The 22,864-nt window shown below is 42.3% G+C and overlaps 6 protein-coding genes across 6 annotated transcripts; 5 read left to right on the plus strand and 1 right to left on the minus strand.

Annotated features, from left to right (window-relative positions):
- Positions 1-1,935: 1,935 nt before the first annotated feature.
- N7469_006652 (uncharacterized protein) lies at positions 1,936-2,408 on the minus strand (the record flags this gene model as incomplete). Its single annotated transcript, XM_056645570.1, has 2 exons — positions 1,936-2,182; positions 2,281-2,408. 2 exons carry the CDS (start codon positions 2,406-2,408, stop codon positions 1,936-1,938), a joined length of 375 nt encoding a protein of 124 aa, XP_056499011.1.
- Positions 2,409-4,474: 2,066 nt separating this feature from the next.
- On the plus strand, positions 4,475-5,680 carry N7469_006653 (S-adenosyl-L-methionine-dependent methyltransferase; the record flags this gene model as incomplete). The annotated part of the gene is made up of 1 exon (XM_056645571.1): positions 4,475-5,680. One exon carries the CDS (start codon positions 4,475-4,477, stop codon positions 5,678-5,680), a length of 1,206 nt encoding a protein of 401 aa, XP_056499012.1.
- A 2,587-nt stretch (positions 5,681-8,267) lies between these two features.
- Positions 8,268-9,943, plus strand: N7469_006654 (uncharacterized protein; the record flags this gene model as incomplete). Its single annotated transcript, XM_056645572.1, has 5 exons — positions 8,268-8,464; positions 8,513-8,740; positions 8,792-8,865; positions 8,912-9,336; positions 9,395-9,943. 5 exons carry the CDS (start codon positions 8,268-8,270, stop codon positions 9,941-9,943), a joined length of 1,473 nt encoding a protein of 490 aa, XP_056499013.1.
- Positions 9,944-12,619: 2,676 nt separating this feature from the next.
- Positions 12,620-13,405, plus strand: N7469_006655 (uncharacterized protein; the record flags this gene model as incomplete). The annotated part of the gene is made up of 1 exon (XM_056645573.1): positions 12,620-13,405. The coding sequence occupies one exon, from the start codon at positions 12,620-12,622 to the stop codon at positions 13,403-13,405; it is 786 nt and encodes a 261-aa protein (XP_056499014.1).
- Positions 13,406-15,804: 2,399 nt separating this feature from the next.
- On the plus strand, positions 15,805-17,352 carry N7469_006656 (uncharacterized protein; the record flags this gene model as incomplete). The annotated part of the gene is made up of 3 exons (XM_056645574.1): positions 15,805-15,925; positions 15,988-16,698; positions 16,751-17,352. 3 exons carry the CDS (start codon positions 15,805-15,807, stop codon positions 17,350-17,352), a joined length of 1,434 nt encoding a protein of 477 aa, XP_056499015.1.
- Positions 17,353-20,473: 3,121 nt separating this feature from the next.
- On the plus strand, positions 20,474-22,332 carry N7469_006657 (uncharacterized protein; the record flags this gene model as incomplete). Its single annotated transcript, XM_056645575.1, has 3 exons — positions 20,474-21,513; positions 21,591-21,718; positions 21,791-22,332. 3 exons carry the CDS (start codon positions 20,474-20,476, stop codon positions 22,330-22,332), a joined length of 1,710 nt encoding a protein of 569 aa, XP_056499016.1.
- Positions 22,333-22,864: the final 532 nt, after the last annotated feature.

The following is a 22,864-nucleotide window of genomic DNA, read 5'->3' on the forward strand; positions in this document are numbered from 1 at the left end:
CAGTCATCTAGAAACATAGAGACCCAGTTCGACTACAGGATACGGTCAGTGATATCGTTGGTGATCGGAGAAATGGGTTTTCTTCACTTTGCCAACACGCGCATCACCGACCAATCCCACTTTGATGTTTCTCTCGAGGATCTCCATGATTGCAAGGGCCCAGGGTTCAGGAAGTAGGCGTTGACCAATTGCGCGGGCGTGTTTGAGTGACGCTCGATTATAAAATAAAGGTCATGAAAGAGAAAAACGGGCGAGCGGGGTTTTCAAACATTCCGACGGTCGTGATTGACACAGCACTAGTCGGTGTGAGTGGGACACGGGTGGGTAGGGCATTGGGGAAGGCTAAATGGGGACGAACAAGGCATACTCTACTCTACTATTCTTGTATGTATCTATCTACTCGAATATATTTTGTTTTGTTTTGATGTAATGGAAGAATTATTTCTTCAGAAGTTCAAAATAACCAAACGGTGGTCCTACCACATACAATTGGGAAAGATCTCGATGTTTTGTCTGCTGTTGTATTTCAGAACCGAATGAATATTTACTGTATTCGGCTTATTTCGTTTAAAGGAGAAATGATCACCTCGTGTTTTTCTCAACGGGAACAAATTCTTTAGACGGAGCTGGAGAAATCGAATATTGAAGAACCGAGTCATGTTCTTATAGGCCCGAATGAGAATTCTTCGTTTTAATGCCCTTTTTGTTGTGGGGGGGGGGGGTATACGCTGCTCCTCGGATGGAAAGAGGTTATCAGGAGGTCTATTTATCTTGTCGCTATCACTGTAATAAGCGTTCATATATAATGCTAAAAGATATTAAGTCAACAGTTCCAGATAGAGAAGGGTGGGCGGACTGGGACAAAAACCTACCTGTGCGATCAGTGCAAAGTGTCGCAGTTTTTTTTTATTTCATCTCAGTTCCTGCGATATCTCTACAGTAATGTTCGAAATCAGCTTTACCTCCAATTTCTCTTTGTTAATCTTCCGAGGCCTCATCTACCACACACTAGTCCATAGTAGGATACAGTTCCGCAGGGTTCCCGTTGTCTAGGTACCCGCGGTCAATCATATAAGATACAGTATTCCGATGGCTTTGTCAAGAATGCCATTAGCCATTCCACGGTACCAGATGACTCCATAGATCCTCCATGGGTCGGGAAGATCTGGCGATCTAGCTTGATCCGCGTAACGCCCCTGAATCGTCTCTGAACGGCCGTGTAGCAATACCATACTATCAAATGGCAATCTTGATACTTTCACACCCTTCTCCTTCTCTCCTCTTCTGCTTAAAAATTCAAGCCTTCACCTTGCTGGAATATACCAGCAAAACTGCTTCCCGCTTCAGTTCTTTCCGATCTTCTTTGGTTGAATCGGACACACCTATAGTTTCCATCTCAAACAAAGCGAAGCATTGCTGGGTACTTTTCGAAATCAGTCCTCCCTTCACAGTCTTCGAACTTGACTCCCGAAAATAATTGTGGAACAGAGTAATCCCCTTTGGATAACCATTCCTTTTAATTAACAGAAACACTAATGGTAATCACCGTGGACACGATTCTGCTATCAGATTCACGGGCCTTTTCAACAACGATAATGTACAGTATTTATATTGTGTATATTTATCAGCAATAAGATACCGGATCAAACCCTGATCTGTCCAAAGTATACCTCAAAAATATTTTTAGTCCATACACAAAGATAGCTGGTAGCCCTGCACCATAGATTCTCTCACTTGGGCCGTGAGAACACTAAAGCTCTGACCTCGACGCTGATTCTTGAAGACGGAATTCCTGAAAATTTCGAGGGGTAAATGATGTGTGAGGAGTATCTGCAGCAAATCCTTGTCAGACTAGTGTACTTTGTATGCTTCTCCAGGCTGTAATCTGGGAAGGGCATAAAATAGGGGTATTAAGCTGATAACAAGTATGGTCGACTACTTACATCTGACACTGCCCTTCTTCGTATCAAAGCTCTTAAATATAAGCACATCTTCTACATCCTGTCTGCTCATATAATACCATTGATATGTATCATTCGGCTTGTACTGTGGATAGAGAAGAGTGCCAGTATAATCACCAAGTATCATATCAGTTTCGATCAGGTTATGCAAGTCTAAGGCTCGGCCATCACACACAGCAATAGGGTGGTCTTCAATCGGTCCACTTATTGGTCGCCAAAGACTATTTCTGTCAATTATTGCCAAATATTCAATCGGCCATCTATTGCAGAAGGTATTTGGAAGTGGGGGCGCTGGACTTTTGTGGATCCTGCGACTCACTTGATTATTTGGACTCGTCCAGAAAGAAGGTACTGAGATTCCTCGGGAAGGTGATTTCGAATACGTTCCATCATAGGAGTTCCAATCTCGTCCCGAGTGAGAAGTGTGTCTTGAATACTGTCAGCCATGGTTACTTTGTATCGATAGACACGGAAGCCAATCCGTAACTCACCAATATGAACCTGCTGCGCAAAACCCTGCAAATTTGGATTTCTCCGTCTTCGTTCCTTTGCGCTTTTTCGCTTCCTGATCTATCAGAATTTAATATTAGGTCAGTGGCCGCAGGAAAAAGTAAATTCGCGTTATTGTGCCTACTTTCCAATCGAAAATTAAAACTTCGTCGGCGGCCTCAATCTCATTTTTCAAAATAATCTCGCATTCCGGCAAAAAGATGCCCTTGATCTTTTACTGGTGCGAATAATCATGTGGCTTTGTAAGAGCTGGACTGCCGTATCTTTTATAAGCGAAACCATTAGTGTCGAGATTAAACGGGGGATCCCCTGTCCAATTCCTGATATCCCTGATGATTTCCATTTGTTCTGCCGCACAGAATACTAAATTGGTGGTCTTTTCACGTTGTTTCCCTGGCCTTCTTCGCCCGGTAAACTGCCCAATTCGATAAGGGCGAGTAATAGCATAGCTGGGTTGCCATTGGAGGTATGTCAACCTTGCTTCGATACCTGTCATACTTGACGCCTGCCGGAATATGAAATCAAGTGAAGATGAAGGAAGGAAATATAATTTACTTTGATGTAGCAAGTACATAGAATAGCGGCTTTTTATTTTCAAAGTCTTTGACGACTAGCTATATCCCCATGTCAATGCGTAGCAATCTAGACGGGCTACGCCGAAGATGGTATAGCGAAGTGAGTCATTAGAGGGGCCAAAAATACGAAACGGGGTTACCTACAAACTGGGTCATAATTCCATGTCGCGGTTCTGGACTCAGAGCTTGGAGACATAGAAGTGCCAAATCAGGGGTGATGATAATCGGATGTAGATTGATGAACCTATAGCTTTACTAGAGACACATAATATACAGAGAGATTTCATGAAAGTTTATTAACCTCGAATAAATATACTGAGAAATTTCTACAACAATAATTGCTGCTTTGAAGACTATTTAGATACATAAATCATACTTTCTTTTTTTTAGAGAATGCTTTTCCTAAAATAACGAATGAAGGGTTCTCGGTTCTCAAGATTTTGTTGACAAACATAATATTTGCGTTCGAATTTTGTCAATTCCATAATATGGAATTAAATATATATATATATATATATACTGTTCAACAAAATCTGTAATATATTGAGTGATTTTCAAGATATTGTATGTCTCTGTGCAGTAGATATAGTGTGCTTTCCTGTAATGATTTCGAAACGAAGGATTAGAGTGATTCAGAGCTATTTGGTCGACTTCTAGCGGCTTTTCTAATAATGATCATATTTCAGTCTAATAAATGAGATCATCACCGCATTTCTCTTCGCTAAGGTATCCTGTGGGGAAGGATAAAGAACAGCGAAAATCATCGATTTATGCCTGAAGCACATTCCAGTCAGTACCTTGTAAATCCTTTCCCCTTTTAGGTTCACGAATGCGACTTTTGTACGTCAATTTCGGCCTTTTGAGGCGAGGATAGGGTGGCGAGCCGCCTAGAACGAAAATCGTGGGCGGAAAACCTGTTGTATACTTATATTTTAGCCCTTTCTTGGGATTCTCTGGCGATTAAGACCTTCAAGTTGACGCTTGAACATCCTCAATTTATATCACGGATGACGTGGCGGGTCGCCTAAACCTGCCGTGCTTTTTGTCCTTGCATCTGCGGATTGCTGATATCTCGTGATACTCTTATATAAGTGTTATAAATGTATCGTCATAGTCATCCTTTTCTTGGACCTTCCATTAGTGATGAACAAAAAATCCAACGGTATTCAATTGGATTATTTGGACAGTTATTGTTTGCAAAAGACGAAGAGGAAACCAGAGAAAAAGTTTTAAAGATTTTTCCAGTAAGCCCTCCCGGTGACGCTAGTTTAGCGCTGACAGGATTTAAGCACCGGTCATGCAGTGGGTTTCCCATAGGAAGTCAATAAATGAACTAACAACCGGATCGAGACGTAACTAGACCTGAAGAATAAATTGAACTGGCAGCCAGTTCTTGGAAAGTTGTCGTTCTCATACTTTTGCCCAGCCATGACTACCACTACCAAGTCTAAAGAATCTCTGCCTCACACTGGGCTAGCAGCCCTGCTGCCTCAGCTTGATATCCCAGGGTCGGTTCGGCTACCCAAGGGAACAATCATCACTTTCGGCACCGGAGACCCCGTTTGCCGGGTGATATTCCGCTCTGAAAGTGCCCTTCGAACCCCAATGACGGAGCTAAGTATTGGAAAAGCTTATATTACCGGAGAAATTGAAGTGGAGGGAGATCTTGGCGCTCTATTCGGAGCACGAAAAAGAATCACGGAGAAGGTACCCATGCGCCAAAAATTACAATTCGTATATGATTATTTCCGAGACGCAACAAAGATGAATGCGAAAGCTATTGGCGATCATTATACCCGCGGTGATGATTTCTATCTCACGTTCATTGACAAACGTTACCGATTCTATTCCCAGGGCTTATTCAAAACACCAGATGAGACGATTGAAGAGGCATCCGAGCATAAACTCGAGACTATGTTCTCTAGTCTTGATCTGAAGCCAGGAATGCGATTACTTGATATTGGAGGTGGATGGGGTGGGGTGACGCAGTACTGCGGTGCTCGAGGAGTACATGTCACGACCCTAACTCTGACAGCGGATTCTGCACGCTACATACAGCGTCTAATAACCGAGAAAGATCTCCCAGGCGAAATATTCCTTCAAGACTTTTTCAATCACAAGCCTGAAAAGCTGTATGACCACATTGTCATTTACGGAGTGATCGAACATATTCCAAACTACCGTCGATTTGCCAGTCACGTCTGGAAAATGTTAGCCCCAGGGGGCAAATTGTACCTAGACGGCTCAGCAGCAGTGACCAAGTATAGCACAAGTGCTTTTACACGAGACTATATCTGGGGCGGCACGCATACATTCTTCACTCTCCAAGATGTCCTTGGTGAGCTACTCTTCCACGGATTCGAAATCATCGACATCGCACGAGAGACTGCGGATTACCAGCGAACAATGGAGGAATGGGCAAGACGACTAGATGCAGCAAAAGACGAAATTATATCCGGCTGGGGAGAGGAGACGTATCGTGTTTTTCGCTTGTTCTTGTGGGGTGGAGCGCACGCCTTCAAATCCAATACTCTACAGGCTTATCATCTTGTCGCTGAACGCACGGCTTCTCCAGGGCCACGGCCTTCGAAGGCTAGGCGTATGCTATATGCCATGGAAAACATCTTTTCATAGAGATCATGAGTCTGATAATGCGATTTGTTGAAATTTTGTTTCGCAGTATTGAAAAAATGGATTACTTATCTATTTTCTTTATCTGCGAATGATGGGAGATGATAGTACCATGGTCTGATGCTGTCTTTGGGCTTATTCGTTGTAGATCATTTACTTACTATACTTAGATTAGGTGATTGAATGCACCTCAGGACAGATGGCAGATGTATATTTCTTTTTAGAAAATATAACCACTCAATGGAAACAATTTGCAGGTTTTTAGCAACCTAGGAAAGCAAAGAGCGAGTAAGTACACAATATATGACAGTCGGAATTCGAATACAATCACCCATCATACTACTACCCTGTCTACATGGTCTTTGCAGATACGATGGTATGACTATATACTCCAGATTCGGATGCGGGATGACTAAGCCCTAAAATACTTTAAAGTACTTGGGGAATTTCCACATCACCAACCTTCTTTCTTCTCTCCAAATCCTGTTCTTTTTTGTACTGTAGGTGGCTTGGACAATGATAAAATACAAGTGGAACCCATAGTGTACCACCGTGTTATTTAGCACCGGACGGAACACCTGGATATACTTGCTGAGTCCACCCGATACATTTGCACACAACCAATGTTTCATAGAGCTCTCTTTGATAAAAGGATCCCATCTATCTAGAATATGCGAAAAGCTACCTTCCATATTTGTTGGGTGAGAGCTGCCACGCCGTTCAATCCAGATAGGGTTAAGAGCGAAAGATGGTATTCTACATGAGGATAACGTAGTGTATATGGCAGTTCCTAAAATCAGTACAATTGCGCAGGAAAAAAGTGCCGGTGTTATTATAGCACCTCAAAATGTTAACAGCTCATCCTATCTTTATGAGCTTCAAATATACTGAATACTTCCTTTCTGGTAGCTGTACAGCTGATCCAGGCAGAATCGTTACCGCTCCGCTCAGGTATACACCCCATTAGAATACAGCATATCTACACAACAGTCTAGTATGAATGTATGCAAAAGTGCTAGAGTACTATTGAACAAAACCTTTGGATACTAATTTAATTCACCGCCGACTGTTCCACCCCCACCGAGTGTGCCAGTCCACGCGTTTTGCATGCGTCTTTTAATACATCACACTTTCAGCCACCCACCATACCGCCAATTCGATCGTCAAAACGCCTAGATTCACAGCATCAAGAAGGCCGTATTCAACTTGCCTTAGATGCCTATAATAAAGGGGGAATTAGCAGTATCCGAGCTGCCGCTGCCACTTTTTAATGTATGCCGTACGACGCTTGCCCGCCGGCATAAGGGAACAACACAATACGTTGTTGTATGCGCCAATTCACATAAATTGAGCCAAATGGAAGAGAAACCATTGTAAAAATGGGTAATACCAATGAATCTACGTGGATTTGCTTGAAAATATGATATGTTACAAGGTATGGCCAATGTGTTGTTAGCGGAACAGAGTGATTCAGTACTCTACAGTCGGCCAAAACTGGGTAGGTCGTTTTATTGCACGTACACCAAAGGTTGACCTGTAGCTATAACTATCACGTCTTTATGATTATCAACGAGCAAAATATAAAGATCCAAAGTCTAATCAAAAGTTGTTTGATACAATTCGATGTACTATCATTGAATATGGTATCACAAATAACGATATTTGGAACTTTGGTAAAACCGGGCTTGCATGAAAATAATCAGTAAATCCCATATTTTTATATTTATTGAATACCAAGAAAAAAAAACCAACAAAAAATACACCAATCTGGCAATCGAAAATGGATAACAATTATTGAATATATCAATCGATTACAAATTTTTATACCAATTGTATTCTAAAGGGTAAAATATCTCACCCTTTAGAAAGTGTCGAAATCCTAGCCGCAATCCGTATGGATTCGAACGCAGATTTACTCCCCTTGGATTATACATTTATCGGCTTCAGTATTATGGGATTTCTCGATATCACCCTAGCTGTCGTTAGCTTGGATGTCAATATCTGCGCGGCGTTCGAGCAGACTTTCAATATCTGGATTGGGGAGACTTGAGATAAACATCATCACCACACTCTTCCAATTCAACTGGGAGTCTATGGTGCGCCTACAATTTCCACTATGTTAGATGTTAGATTATTCAGACATGGAGAGTGGGTACCCTACAAAGCACAGACTCGGGTTCAGACCCCTCGTGTATTCCAGGCTTTACCCAAGAAACCCAACTTAGTCAAACTTACAGGTGTATAGTAGGTATCAATCCCATGGGTGGTTTTGTTCCGCGGCAAGACAGAAGCCGTCGTGAGCGCCACTAAGCTCTGGGCAGGATTGGCATATTTACTAAGTGCTGGAATATCAATCGATCATAGCAATTACCGCTCCATTCCATAGGAACCTAGATCTTTACCCCACTATAACTCTATCTTGGCTGAGCTTTAGCGGGTTGCCGCCAAGGCTCCACCGGGTTGGGGAACTATCTGGGGAATGTGGAGTTTGGCCATATATAAGTATACCAGTCCGGAGGTTGAAGTCTTCCTTGAAGGTCAAAAATTCAAGGCGTTTCTGTAATAAATTACCTTGTCAATATTCGCCAAAATGACTGAACTATCGGCACCCAAAGGCGTCTGTGACCATATTGAATATATCAACGGGGCTGACCCTTCAATTATCCAGGCTTCCTTTGACACCTTGCGGGGTCTAAGCAGGGATGATCTAGGCGCATTAGAGAAGCACTTAGTGCGCAAGGTGGATTGGCGTACGATGCCTACAATCACCGTCATGTTTCTCATGAGGTAGGGTTATGCAGTTGCTGGAAGGAATTCCTCTCTAACTCGATACAGTTATCTCGACCGCATCAACGTCTCTAATGCACGGCTGGCTGGCCTGCAGGAGGATCTCGGGATGTCAGACACAGTGTGGAATACAGGCATATCGATGTTTTATGTTGGCTACCTCATCGGCCAGCTTCCTGGGAATATGTGGCTAGCAAGATCTAATCCTCGGACGGGGCTCTCCTTTATGATGTTGTCATGGAGCATCTGTACTATATGCATGCCGATCATGAAAAGGTAAAGCTGCTCCGAGTGGGGTCATCGAGAGCTAAGACTAACGGTCTCCAGTGGGGTAGGATTCTGCATCTGTCGATTCTTTGTGGGTTTGACCGAAGCCCCATTCTTTCCCGGAATAGCTCTCTGTAAGATAATCAAACCAGCTGATTTACTCCCACTTACTGTCGCCAGTGACTTCTTCTTGGTATAACAAAAAAGAAAGTCCCACACGAATGGCCATCTGGCATGCAGGCAACACCATTTCCAATGTCATCTCAGGATTCCTCGCTGCAGGCATCCTTTACAATATGGACGGAATCCTTCGACTGCATGCCTGGCAATGGTTCTTCCTTATTGAGGGAGCAGTTTCTATCCTGGTTGCTATTGCTGCCTTCTTTCTGCTCCCCAACTGGCCTCATAATACCAAGTGGCTTACCGAGCAGGAACGAGAAATAGCCCAGTATCGAATTCTGCTTTCCAATGGTGGGTACGAAGAGACTCAGGGGGGCACGTGGGATGGAGTCAAAGCCGCCATCAAAGAGCCCTTCACATGGATGTTCTGCGGTCTTCATTTCTCCCTCGTAAATGCGCAAAGCTTCAAGGACTTTTTCCCATCGGTACGACTTTTTGACCTCATGGTGCAGTACATTTCCGAATGCTGATATGATCTGACAGATTCTTGCAACGTTCGGGTTCTCCGAGCTGACCACATACCTGGTTCAGGCCCCTCCATATATCATCGCGTATATATCGGCCCTTGCGATTGCATACTCATCCGGAAAATACCAAGAATCATGCTACCACATTATTGTGCCGATTGTGCTAGGTGCAATAGGAACAGCGGTGCTTATATCGACCCTGAACGTGGGCGCTCGCTATTTTGGCATGATTCTCCTAATCAGTGGGACTTATTCGGGCCTCAATCTTCAGCTGTCGTGGGAGACGACGCTTGTGCCCTCGCCACGAAGCAAAAAGGCCGCCTTGATTGCCATTGCCAATTGTATCAGCCAAATCAGTCATTGGTTCAGCCCCTATTTCTTCCCAACTTCACAGGAGCCGTTCTATCGTATGGGAGGTGGTTTGATCCTGTTCGGGTGCATATGCACTGTGGTGTTGTGTTGGGCAATTAAATTCCGGGCCAAGGTCCTCAATCGAAGATTAGATGCGGCAGAGGGATGGTCCAGGGATAGCGTGGTCGAGCGGGGCTGGCGCTATGTGTATTAGTCGGGCGTGTGTAGGAAAACCGTAGGCTGATATCTAGCTGTAAGAGAATACCAGGTTGGATGGCGCCGGGTGATTAGGTGAAGGATACAAGATGGACTTGGGATGGGAGGTGGATGGTGTGTTCTCATGTAACAGAGACTAACGCTTAAGGAGCTGAGATTCCTCCTGCGCGACTCGTATTGAGACCTGGGCATGGGCATGCTCATGGACAATATCAGCGCGGGCACGCCCATTATGCCCATTAGGTCCTCAAATTTGGATTATTATTATGCAGAAGATCAAAATTACTAGTGTATTTGGTCGATGTTTCAATTTCCCCCCTTTCACTATAGTGGAATACCAAATAGTTTACTAACTATATTTTGTCCCACGGCTCAGATATATTATTTTTTGTTGTTCAGGCAAGTCGCCAAATTCATGCAGCCCATGAGATATGAAATGAGTGGTCTATTCAATAGTACTAGTACCAATTCAAGGTATAATCGTTGGAGAGAAATACACTTTTTGACCATATCTAGGGCCCGGGGCGTCTTTGACCCCAACCTTCCAGCAAGGGAGCCCACTGAGCCCCACCGTTCGGTAAGTAGAATAAAGGGAGGACGAATTATCTAAAATTTAATATACGATCTATGCCAGGGATATAAAGAGAATTTTGAATGGAGTAAGTGGTGTGGCTCCCTGCCTCATGTATTTCTCGTTGTATTTGCTATGAAGTCAGCATATTGACTTTGGGTATTTCAAGCAGAGATCTCAATAACCGCAGAAGTCCTGTAGGAGTATGTCGGTTCCTTTTTTGGTGTTTAGTTGTTCCTCTCTGTTTGTGCAATAGGAAATTTTTGTTGGAAGTAGTGTCTGTTTTTCTGGGTTTGTATGACAATTACAGTTATAGAACTAATATATACGATTGTATTACATAGACAAAAGTTTCCTAAGTAAGTTTAGAGACAGTTTGAAACGAGTGACGGACGGCCTCTGTTACCAAGTATATCATGACAGCACAATGTATCGCTCATATCGAAATGTGCCACTCATAGAGGGTCTCTCTCTTTATTCTTTCTTGTGCCAACCCCCGTTGTTGATTTTCTACTGGAACAGATCACTACGAATTATCATCTTGTGCTATCGATCCAGGTTCGACATGGAGCTTTTCTCCAGGATTTTCCAAAAGGAGAAAAGTCTCGAGAAAAGAGACGAAATATATTTTTTGCAAAATTATCGTTACAAGAGTAACTGTCGGAATCAGATAGGATTTTCCTATCTAGAAAAACTTCCTGATCTCCTTGAATCAGAGAGACATCTTCGCGAAATCGCTTAATGAGGAATAGCTCTCACAGCCGATACTAAGCAAAAATCTTGTCAGAAACAGGTAGAACCGGATATCATCAAACAGCTTGAGACTCTCAAAGCAGAATATTTCATAACTGATATCAAGCGACAACGATTAAGTACTAATTTCGTCCATGGACCGTTGAGAAGAGGGTTCGAACTATGGCGATTCTATTCTCTGTGGTACTTATATAAAACACTATCTAAAGATTGTGCTACAAGGAATGGGTATTGTGGCCGAGATTGTGGATGCTTCGAAATCGTAGCAAGCTTCCTACCGAACGCCAATCAGCAGCTGGGCTTTGTACAGTCGAATGTTTATGCTGTCAAGAATCTCGAGGGTTTGCACTTGACGAAAAATCAAAGGTAGAAATGGAAAATCTGTTTTCGCTCGACCCGAAGAAAATTTTCGAAATTACCGACGAATAATGCTGGCTTCGATATATGGCATTGCATTCGATAGCACCAAAAACTCATTTGACTTGATTGATATGCCGCTGGAATATGAGGTGAAGAAGACTGGGCCTTCGAAGGAAATTGCTAGGGGTACGGCCATCTTCATGAACTATTTGCTATATTAATAATACGGACTTAGCTAGTCAGGAAACAGTGAAAAGGTTGGATATCGGAAAAAGAAAAAAAGAACTTGGAAACATCTCGAATGACCCTCACTGCCGTATTAAATTCAATTTTCCAAATGCCGGAATTTGCTTTCATTTACAAACAGTATCTCTATCAGCCTCCAGCAATAAAAGGTTCATGATTTGGAAAAAGTCGCCGCTGTCTATAGCCTGTACTCAAGTTGATAGATAGTTTTGACTTGCGCCAAAAAGAAGAAAAAAAAAACATGTCTACATTATATTCGTGGCTTTCTGAATGAAATCTTACTCAATTCTCACTCCGTTGATTGGCAGTCTTTCCAATTCTGATCTATCAACTTAGAATATAGCCCTAACTCAGCAACTAGTTAGTACATACGACCATAGGGTGTGGAAAACAGGGCTTCCCGTCCGCTCAGCCGTACTTAAGCCACACGCCGGCAGGTTAGTAGTATGGTGGGTGACCACATGCGAATCCCTGCTGTTGTATGTTTTTGTTTTTGTCTTTTTCTGACGAATAACTTAATTATTGCACATCATGTTTGATCTCATTGGTAGCATCGTAAAATTGAAAGAAAAATGCTGAACTCACTAAGATTCTGCCAGATCAATGCACATATTCATCATCACCGCCTTTGCTTGAGCCATTACGCTTGTCGCCAGATGCGCCATCGTTAGATAATTGCAAATTTCGTCCTGGCGGCATTTACAGAATTTCTATTCTCCCTCCAAATCACCTAAACCGCATGCAATGTCCCAATTCAACGAAGACAACTGTGGCCCGGAAGGGCTACCTTTATCTGTCAAACGGTATATCTATCGAAGAGACGAGTTTCCCCAAATCATTGACTTTGAGCGCGAGCGCCTTCGCCGTTCACTGCATCCTATTAGAACCAAGTCCAATGGAATGTTTCATGATGTAAATTTGGATTATTTGGAGGTGTCTGAAGATGTGTTCGAATATGTTGTTTTCTCTATTGATAACTCTACGTACAATCGTGACTTCCTAGATCCGAATAACGAACCAAAACTTTCTATTCGCACCATATTTGATCAACATATCAATTCATTTACTATCAAAATGGTCTTTCACGAACACGAAGAGCTTTCAGTTGCCCTCGAAACAGCTATCGGGGATGCATTAAGTCCCATGGGGCTTAAAAGATCAATCTACCACTACTGTTCCACCACATCTTCTCTGGCTAATGGCTCTAAACAACGCGATGCGGCCTGGGGACCCAGACGACCACCACCTGGAACTTCGCGAAGATCTACTGTAGTAGTGGAAACCGCAATTACTGAAACAAACGCCAAATTACGTCGTGATGTAGATCGGTGGCTTGACCCAATCAATGGTCTTGCTAAAATCGTGCTAGCCATTAAAGCAGATCGCCGCCGCCCCAAAATCAGCATCGAAAGATGGCAATATACTGGCGTCAACTCAGAGATTGAACCTGTTCAGAAAATCGAGATTACAGAAAGCAGTGAAGGTGATGAAGTCACAGTGATTGGGGGGCCACTTCTTATTCCCTTCTAATTTCTCTTCCTCAGATCCGCCGAACCTCCTAGAGAGCGCGATATACTTATTTATGAGCAGGAGCTAAAGGATATTGCACAGTTGGTCTGGGAGATTCAGTTTTCGGGTTGATGTCCTTGCTTCAGTGTGGCTTCTTTATGTATATATTTTATCTAGATGAGTTGGGTCTTTTCTCAAATTATACCATGGAGTTGAGAAGGGAAAAAAAAACTATGGCGTTTCCGCACCAAAAATTCAGCCTTTATAATCTTAAGTCCAGACACATGTATCTGTAGTATAGAAGTTGTAACGAATAGAGATACGGGAGAGCATAATTTGGTTTTGCTTCTCAAATAAACGAGGAAATTAGAATCTTTTATTTTCGGCCGTATTTCAAGGTACAATCGACTTGTCCAGGAATCTTGTAATCTCTTTCATTGAGATTGGCCTTCTACATGCCCAATGACTGATATTAGACCTTCTTTTCTATGCCATGTTTCATCATCATTTACCACCCCTTCTTCCTATTTTTACTATTATCAAGCGTAGCTATACTAGACAACAGTAATTTCAGGTCCAATCAACTTCCTACAAACAAGAATATTAGAGCAGTCAAACACTTCTTATTAGCATATTTGCTTTTTCTCGGCTAGCTGGGCTACTGCTACTCAACCCGGGTTTTGAAGGGAAGGGGGCCAGAGCCTCCCTCTCGCACTCGGGCTATTGTCTATGTAACATCCTCATCGGGTTTATCATCCATTCTATTGGATGATAGCTATAATTATGATTTTATAAGAGAAGGTCTCGACAGACTTGGATTCGACTTTGATATCTCCGATGCATAAGCTAGCCAATGTATTCACTGTATACTAATCGAACTATTTAGTATCAAACTATCAAGAGTTCTCCCCACCGTGTTTCGTAAGTATACCATACACGGTTGTAATATGCGGTGTCTACTGTTATGTTAGGACCTCGGAGCTACGGTTCCATTGCATGAGTTCGAACCTGTCTGTCTGTTTTGCTGTCTTTCTACAATTTCAACTGTTTTTATTCTTTCTATTTTCGCTATGCTTTCTATTTATGGTGAACCGATGTAGCTCTAAAACATATCTCAATTTCTTCATCGACAAAGACTGCCGATATAGCGTTTACCAGATCTAGGAATCTAAAGCACTTGAGAAAAAGATTTAATCGTAGCTTGCAGCTGGTGTAAATAGGATAGTTGGAGATTCACAATGTGGAGAAGTAAATCGGGGAGATAATATTTAAACATGTTCATGAAATTCGATAAACCCTACGAATGTTATGCAGACTTAAGCTATCTGCACTGGATGCACTGGATTACCTATATAGGAAGTGGATTGGCATATTTATCCCTTTTGGATCAATACTAATACCCATGTTGAGATGTGATCTTTTAACTTAGTAGCTGTGACTGTCTAGTTATATACACCTCACATTGAGTTACTAGGGCATTACTGAACGCACCAGATCAAGTAGTATTGAATCTAGGCTAACTCTACACGTGCTGGAGATATTCGTAATTACTGAGGGATTAATCTACTAAGAAAATACAAATCAATGGATAGCGTTGCTCGGACAGCATCGAAAAATGCTTCATTGGTGCCGACCTATGTGATAGAAGAGTACAACAGCCGGTAAACTGTAGCTCATTGGGCTTGAATCTAATCCGACTCTGTTGGTTTGGCCTATATTCCTTAATATGAAATTATGCACCTTGAGTTGGCCTGGCGATGACGGATAACGAGGATCGAGGGAAATGAACCTCTTCGCTGTGTCCGTGCGACATCTTATTAATGTGAAAGTCAACGTTGCATACCAATGATCTACTAGCAAAGATATTCTTCAGTCTGTCATAAGCGGTCGTTTATTCCGAATGAGGAAGTTCGCGGCATTGTATAATTTGCAGAATAGACCCCTTACGCAAATTTTTTTTCGATTTCACTTCCGGGGCCTATCTTTGATCAATTTGCTTCCTGAATTTTGAGGCTTTGATCCTCATTTGCTGTCGCATATTGAAATGGCCCATTCGAATTTGACAGAAAATAATGGAGTTCCACAAAAAATACCGTTTCTTACTCTAATTAATGTTACTGCACAGTGTGAATTTGGTCAGTACACAAAGGATAAGCCATGCAAATATAAGAATGGTTAATCATAAAGTATTGGAAGATGCTGAGACAAATACCCTTTTGGGGGGGCACCCCTTCATTCCATCTGTGTAACAGAAGAACACAACAGGAGTGTGTGGTATGCTCAGCAGATCAGGCGGTTTATTTTCACGACAGTCTTGTAACTTGGCATTTAGATATAACTATCGTGACCAGCAGAATGGAATATTCAAGTGTCAAACTCGAATTGCCTATTGGGCCACGTCTTTCATCAAATTATCAACAATGTGGCTCAAATACAAAGGGCTCCGAAGGTTGAATTTAGGCATTGGCCTTATGTTTTCAACTGGAGCTTCAACTGGGTATATTGGGAGCTTGATCAATGGTCTCCTCATTCTACCTTACTGTAAGATTTGAAGGAAAACAATCAGGGTAAACGAACGACGCAGCTAACCCTATTGTTCCCAGTTTCTATATATACAAATGGCCTGAGTCCTTCGTTACTGGGTCTTCTGGTTGCTGCAGGCGCTATTGGGAGCTTTGTCTCTTTTATTCCTGCATCATACATTGCCGATATCCTGGGTCGTAGGATCTGCGTTTGCATTGGATCTATAATTGTGATCATTGTATCTATTGTCCAGGCTTCAATCCCTAACCAATGGGTTTTTTTGAGCACAAGAGCACTGGCTGGAATGGGAGGTGGAATAGCGGCCACTGCTGCACCTTTGCTGATAACAGAACTAGCCCATCCTCGCCAACGACAATCCGCTACCGGACTCTATAATTGTACTTGGTGTGTTGGCTCTATATCATCAGCTATTGCCACTATCGCGACCTTGAAGCTGGATAATAGCTGGTCTTGGAGATTGCCTTGTCTTCTGCAAATACTTTATCCGATCTTACAGCTCGTTGGCCTCGCAATCATTCCAGAGAGCCCGAGGTGGCTAGTCTCGACTAATAAAAAATCCGAGGCTCTCGAAATCCTACAGAAGTATCACGCAAATGGAGCCACTGATAACGAAGATGTCCAAATCGAATTTGAACAAATTTGCTCTCTGATTCCTTTGGAACACAAAATGGCTGAACACGGCTGGAAAAAGTTCTTTTCTTCACGTGGACATCTTCATATGTTGGCAATATGTGTCTTGGTGGGTGTTATGCAAGAATGGGCCGGCAATGGTAAGCCTCTACAGAGAATTTTGTGATATAATAGCAACTAATAGCAAAGTAGGTGTAATATCATATTACCTTGCTCCTATTCTCTCTTCAATTGGTATCGAGAACATCTTGGATCAGGCAATTGTGAATCTAAGTATGCAGATATGGAATTTTATCATCTCTAGTTTGAGTGCGTTGGCATCTGAAAGATATGGTCGTCGGATTCTGTGGCTTCTTTCAACCGTGCTTATGCTATTATTTCTTGTCACAATAACAACAGTAACGGCACTGTACAAGGAGAAAAACTTCAGCTCAGCTGGTATTGCCGCAGTCCCTCTGTTATTTCTTTTCTTTGGTTCGTTCGATCTTGCTTACGGATCTCTGTTCATTGCATATCCCGCCGAAATTCTCCCTTTCGAACTTCGAGCAAAGGGACTATCTCTGACTCTTCTGTCAGACTCCCTAGGTGCTTTCTCAAACCAGTTTGCAAATTCAGTCGCATTTGGAAAGCTACAGTGGCGATATTACTTTGTATTCTTAGGCTCTTTATCTTTTTTTCTTGTCTGCATCTATTTCTTTTTCCCTGAGACAAAAGGCCGGACACTCGAGGAGATTTCCCAGATATTTCAGACAGAAAAACAAGAGGGGAGTGATGAAAATGCTCAAAAGTCATGATCAGAAAAAGTGTTTTTTTTTAACACGGGAGCATACTACGGCTGCCAAATGAGAAAATGGCCAGGAGTCATAGTATGTTGAATATTATTTACAATATCCGATCTTGCTGGCTTTTTTTTGTCTTTTGTGTATGATACCTATGATTGGAAAACTAAACTGGTGATTCTGTCATCGAATATAAACTATATATTGTTAGGTATTACCTCGCATTTTTTGTTTGACCATTTAGATCGGAGTGGAGAGGCTTCCAGATTCGGGGACATCTACAATTTATAATCTCAAAGTCCTCGGGGAAAGCTCCGAGGGTCCAGTTTGTGTTCCACGAAATTTTTTTTTTCTGCCAAAATGAGATTTCCAGTCAGGTCAACGACTACTCTCATCTAATTGTTTCTTGAGTGGCACCATTCTGCTGACTGGTATTATTCACCATTGCATATTTTCAAGATATTTTATTCAATCCATTCCAATCAATTTTTGTGTTTCTTTTATACCTGGACTATATATTCAGTAAAACAAAGAATTTTCCAAGTTGGTAATACAAAATAGAATCGGAATCTGTTAGTCTTGAAAATTATATAAAAATTTCGAAAAGGACTTCGATCAATATATCAATTACCCAGTACCTAGCCTGCTATACAATTGTGGCTGCTACACTGGGGCGTCTTCAGGCCCTGCCGTTTAAACAAAATACGGATATCTAAAGCCAGTCTTTGCAGAGCCGTTTATATAACCGCACGGGGCCCGATGGACGACAGTCATATTTACAGCAAAAGGCAAATACAAAAAGCAAAAAAAAAAATCCAGATGGCAAATATAAATGACAGAATAAACAGACAATACAAGATAATACACATCTGTACCGCCCTATATATACCATATTGTTTTATGTATTGTATACTATCAAAACTGATGTCTATCAATCAAAACTTTTTATTCAATTCAGTCTAGCTCTTTATTTTACCACCTTATATTATCAGCGGTATATACTATATTTTCTTTCTTTTTCGTGCCAGATTTTTCGAATTACCATGGAAGGATCTCTCTTATTCAAAATACCGTTTTTGCAACGGTAGTTATACCGAAATTTGATTATATACCGTATTCCATCAAACCCGAATTTTATTCCTTTTTCTGTTGTATTCTCTATAATATGGTATTTGCTAATATTACAGTATACAATAGCTAGTGTAATCTTATTATAGTTATAATACAATACATACTGTAAAATAATATAAACAACAAAGTATTATACAACACGTAAAGTACTACACAATATGTAAAGCACTACACAATACATAAAACATCACACAATACGTAAAACACCACAGCTCACAATGATATTTAGTTGATACCAATGTCAGCAAAGTCTAGATGTCAATATTAGCAAAATCTAGATACCAATGTTAGCAGAAGTGGAAAAGATGGAGAAGAGACAGGGAGAAAAAGATAGAAAGAGAAAAATGGAAGGAGAAAAATGGAAGATACGATGCGGTAGATTGCTGGAGGACAGAAGCATAGGTCGTTTGTTAGTTTCGAGGTGAAGAGGTAATGACTGATATCGGTTGAGGCACTTCGGGAGTGTGGTTTGGAGAAGCTATTAACTGTTTTTGATCGGTGTGGCGGATGATGACTGAGCACACGGATCGATGTCAGTGTTAGAGTGGCGTCTCTCCGGTAGTGGGCGTTCTTCGTGTTAAAGGGGCTGGTGTCTGTGCGCTGGCGTCGGTGGTCGTCTTGTAAGGTTCGAGGTCTGAGTAAAGATGGTGGTTTGGAGTTGATAGTATAGGCGGAGCGGATGCGTTGGTTGAAGGGTGTATGTATGATTTTCCATATGCAGTCGTTAACATATAGTCGCTATCTGTCTTCGAAAGATTTATACTGGAAACTCTCTAGGCGTACGAATGTCTGACAAGCAAAACAGCAGGCCATATCACTGAAATATACGTTCTATTGATGGTAGTAACCCTTTCGGACGAGTTGGAGCGGAGTGATGCGCTATTGAGCGCCTGTTTTTGGAATGACCGAGCCCGGCGTCTCGATGGTGGAAAAGGGGGCCGCGATGAGGTGTTTTTTCTCCGGGGGCATGAAGAGAGATTAACATAAATGAATCAAAATGGGATTAATTTTTCTCGTATTAGCGCTTTTTACATCGATAAATCTTATGTCCTAACTCTCCACAACCTCTACACCTTGCCGGAGTCCTTTTGCGGACTAAATCTGTCTGATTGGCTGATTCGCCTGCTTCATGTGATACTATCTAGCTATCTTTGACTGGTTTCTCTGGCTGCTGAGCTAGCTGTTGGCCATCTCTAATAATTAGGCCTTCTTTTGTGAGCTATCTGCCGATTTGTCTGTGTGCATTTCTGGCGTTTCTTCTCAATTACACAGCGTAAATCAGCGTTCTCCTGCGCTAGTAGCGCAGTATTGTGTGGTGGCTATACAGTGGTCCTTGGTTTAGCATAGTTTCTGATGGGCTCAGAGGTCTATTTGACCCTTTTTCTAACAAATATTTAGGTATTGAAGCTTGCAATAGTTAAATCACAGTCTTAGATGTTTTTAGCTCAAATTAGCTAGATTTGCTATTTGGCCGGCCTATGGGTGGTGTTAGCGTACGGAATGAGATATTTAGCGCCTTTGCTCCCCCCCCCCCCAACAACACTAAACGAATACTTACAGGTTGGACATTAGTTAACAAACCCACGTGCAGTGTAGGGAGCTGATTGTATATTGCTATTTGTGTGTCAGATAAAAGTAGGCTTCAAGCTATGTATATATATATCTGTATAAGTGATTCTAGTCCCGTGATAATCCCATTTACCGGATCTTCAACAGATTCACTTACATCAAAACTCAACCTTGCTAGCGTAAGAAATTATGCACAGGCATTGTTTCCGGTGTCATCGGACTAATTCATCATAGTGATGTCGTCCCATGCTGGTACGATGGTGACCAATCTTATATTTGGCCACAACGTTTTCCCATGGTTTTATTCGCCCGCTGCGTCATACATTGGCTTGTTTGTCACCCTATAATTAATGCCAAGCTATCACCGCGCCCCCCAACCCAAGATACCGTTTTTCAGATTTAATGCTACTGTATATAAAATACAATCAACATCAAAATGGACAATACCATGACAGCAACTTGTCGGCTTTCCGAAGACGATCGTAACAACTCTATTCTGAATCCAGAACTGACATCTCGACGAAGCAACAATCAAGATGGGAGCCGCAACAGTGGGGCTAATCTTGAATCCAAAAATGGCGAAAAGAAGGAATTGACGGAAGCAGCAGCTTATGATAATCTGGGCTATAGTTTTCCAACGTGGAGAAAATGGCAGATTTTATGCGTGATGTTTTGTATTCAGATTTCGATTAATCTGAATGCGAGTCTCTATGCCAACGGTGTTCAAGCGATCTCCCAGAAGCATAATGTCAGTGAGCAGGTTGCAAGGATCCCACAGTTGACTTTCCTCTGCGCTTATGCCTTCGGCTGCGAGCTTTGGGCACCATGGAGTGAGGAGCTTGGACGATGGCCAACCCAACAGCTTAGCCTCCTCCTTGTGAATATATGGCAATTTCCCTGTGCGTTCGCCCCCAATTTCGCAACCTACATAGTGGTGCGTTTTCTTGGTGGACTGAGTACAGCTGGAGGCTCAGTGACATTGGGAGTAATTGCAGATATGTGGGAGCCTGATGATCAAGAATATGCCGTTGCATTTCTTGTGCTGTCTTCTGTTGGTGGATCTGTTGTTGGTGCGGTGGTAGGCGGCTTCGTGGAAGTGCGACAGCCCTTAATCTGGATCTTTTGGGTTCAACTCATTGCTGGAGGTGCTGTTCAAATATTGCACTTCTTCCTCGTTCCGGAAACCCGAGCTACCATCATACTTGACAGAGTTGCAAAGAAGAGACGAAAGGCTGGCCCTGGAACAGTCAACATTTGGGGACCCCATGAAATTCATGGCTATTCTCTATCGCCACGCGAAATCTGGGCTGTATGGAAACGACCATTCAAAATGCTACTCACCGAGCCGATCGTGATGTGGCTTTCTTTGCTAAGCGGCTTTAGTGACTCCTTGATTTTCACCTTTCTTCAAGGATTCCAGCCAGTCTATAAGCAATGGGGATTTGGGACAATTCAAATTAGCCTTGCTTTCATTCCGTGAGTTCTTCTATTGCAATCGTCACAAAGCGGCCCTGAAATGCATATTTCTATTCTGACAGAATTGCATGACCTAGACTTCTTATAGGATACTTTATTGCTTATATTTCCTTCCTACCATCTATTCACATGTTTAGGCAAAGGCGGCGAAAGTATGGCTCCGAATCCGTCTCTCCAGAAGCACGCCTGTGGTGGCTTCTCTATGGTCAGTCAAATCCTTTCTACTTGATACTCATCACACTGAGCGGAGGCTAAACCTCATGGATGGGAGCGATAGTTATTCCATGTCTGCCTATCGGTCTATTTGGATTCGCATGGACAAGTCTTGGTCCGCCGCAGGTTCACTGGATTGCCCCAATGATTTTCACAGTGGTCATTGGCATTGCCAACGTGAGTCCGTACGCCTTTTTTGAGGATATAACTGACCCTTCAAAGTATTCCATCTACCAATCTTCCATTGATTATACCATTGCTGCTTATGGTGCATACGCAGCGTCTGCCACAGGCGGAAATGACTTTGCTCGTGATTTCTTGGCTGGAATTGCGGCTATGTACTCTACACCAATGTTTGAGAATATCGGCGAGAAGCACTCATATGAATACGCTTCGACGATTCTCGCTTGCATCTCTATACTCGTCACAGTACCCATATATTACTTCTATAAAAACGGCCCAGCGATTCGTGAGCGATCTCCGTTTGCAAAAGAAATGATGGAATTGACAAATAAACGACGATTATCTCATGTCGCTATCGCTGACGACGAGAAACAAAGAGGTCAAGACCATCAACTAGAGAGTGTACGCGACTCGAGCGTGTGAGGGATTTTTCAAAAGATATGTACCTACCCAGACTCTCTGTATACGTTGAACCATACACACACACACATATATATATATATATATACTTCATTAACGCGCGGCGGCTAAACCGAAAGGGCAACTATCGCTAATCCACCAATACATATATATTTGGATATACACCATGTATGTCTTCTTGGGGTTTATACATTATCTTCTTTCGTATTTGATATCTCAGATTAGACCTCGCCAATGCCCAGCCCAAGGTTTTCTATCCCCTTGTTCTTGGGTACGGTATACTGCATTCTGTCTGTATCCGAGATCCACTAGAACAAAAATATAAATTCTATATTTTTATTTTTGAATACAGTATACTGTATTCTGTCTAGACCTCGCCAAAACCCAAGGGCATGCCCGAACCCGCTGCCCGAGACCCACTCGGGCATGGGCAGGATCCGGTATGCTGTACCCTAGGGCATAGGTATAATTCTATACTCTTACCTTTTTTTGTCCGAATGGATTCGGGCACGAATGTTCTAATGGTGTCTGAAAA

This window comes from Penicillium citrinum (assembly GCF_028827155.1).
Source record: "Penicillium citrinum strain IBT 23319 chromosome Unknown utg000006l:1.0-3011923.0:1.0-3012962.0, whole genome shotgun sequence".
In the NCBI taxonomy this organism is placed as follows: Eukaryota; Fungi; Ascomycota; class Eurotiomycetes; order Eurotiales; family Aspergillaceae; genus Penicillium; species Penicillium citrinum.